This window comes from Echiichthys vipera (genome assembly GCF_963691815.1).
Source record: "Echiichthys vipera genome assembly, chromosome: 16".
NCBI lineage: Eukaryota > Metazoa > Chordata > Actinopteri > Perciformes > Trachinidae > Echiichthys > Echiichthys vipera.
Window position 1 is genome coordinate 29484073 of NC_139841.1, and position 1408 is coordinate 29485480.

Consider the following 1408-nt stretch of genomic DNA (forward strand, 5'->3'; position numbering starts at 1 on the left):
TTAGTGACACAGTTACACAGAGTAGATACAGAGGTAACAGGGTGTGTGTGTGTGTGTGTGTGTTGTGTGTGTGTGTGTGTGTGTGTGTGTGTATGTGTGTCTGTGTGTGTGTGTGTGTGTCTGTCTGTCTGTGTGTGTGTGTGTCTGTGTGTGTGTGTGTGTGTCTGTGTGTGTGTGTGTGTGTGTGTGTGTGTGTCTGTGTCTGTCTGTGTGTGGTTTTTGTGTCTGTCTGTGTGTGTGTCTCTGTCTGTGTGTGTGTGTCTGTCTGTGTGTGTGTGTGCGTGTGTGTGCGTGTGTGTGTATGTGTGTGTGTTTGCAGATGCAGTCTGCAGAGTTCTCCACAGACACAGATAAAGGACGGACAGGTGAGAAACACTTTCACATAAACATCACAACACACAAATGATGATGTAGTTGGACAAACTTTTGGTTACGCTACGCTAAGCTAAGCTAAGCTAAGCTAAGCTGGGCTAGGCTAAGCTAGGCTAAGCTAAGCTAAGCTAAGCTAAGCTAAGCTGGGCTAGGCTAAGCTAAGCTATGCTAAGCTTAGCTTAGCATAGCTTAGCATAGCTAAGCTAAGCTAAGCTAAGCTGGGCTAAGCTAAGCTAAGCTAAGTGTGATGAAGCGTCATAAAATTTATAAAATCATTTCATAACGTTCATGTTTTAAATCTGACGTCTCTGTTTGTTCCTGTCGTTTCTTTACAGCTGCTCAGGTGAGAACTGTGTGTGTGTGTGTGTGTGTGTGTGTGGTGTGTGTGTGTGAGTGTGTGTGTGTGTGTGTCTGTGTGTGTGAGTGTGTGTGTGTCTGTGTGTGTGTGTGTCTGTGTGTGTGTGTCTGTGAGTGTGTGTGTGTGTGTGTGTGTCTGTATCTGTGTCTGTGAGTGTGTTTGTGTGTGCATGTGTGTGTGTGTGGTGTGTGTGTGTGCATGTGTGTGTGTGTGTATCTGTGTCTGTGAGTGTGTGTGTGCATGTGTGTGTGTGTCTGTATGTGTCTGTGAGTGTGTGTGTGCATGTGTGTGCATGAGTGTGTGTGTGTGTGTGTGTGTGTGTGTGCATGTGTGTGTGTGTGTGTCTGTCAGTGTGTGTGTGTGTGTGTGTGTGTGTCTTTCTGTCTGTGTGTGTGCATGCGTGTGTGCATGTGTGTGGGTGTGTGTGTCTGTGTCTGTGTGTGTGCATGCGTGTGTCTGTGAGTGTGTGTCTGTGTGTGTGTGTCTGTCTGTGTGTGTCTGTGTGTGTGTGTCTGTGTGTCTGTGTGTGTGTGTCTGTGTGTGTGTGTCTGTGTGTGTCTGTGTGTGTGTGTCTGTGTGTGTCTGTGTGTGTGTGTCTGTGTGTGTGTGTCTGTGTGAGTTTTCTTTTCTTTATTTTCATAAACCTTTTATATAAACCTTTTATTTATTGTTTAATAA

The 1408-nt window shown here is 45.6% G+C and overlaps 1 protein-coding gene across 1 annotated transcript in view; it reads left to right on the plus strand.

Moving 5' to 3' along the window:
• dmtn (dematin actin binding protein) overlaps positions 1 to 1408 on the plus strand; it is a 21038-nt gene that overhangs the window by 16373 nt on the left and 3257 nt on the right. The window contains 2 exon segments of the mRNA XM_083929542.1: positions 320 to 365; positions 708 to 715. Of these exon segments, the coding sequence (XP_083785668.1) occupies positions 320 to 365; positions 708 to 715 (54 nt within the window).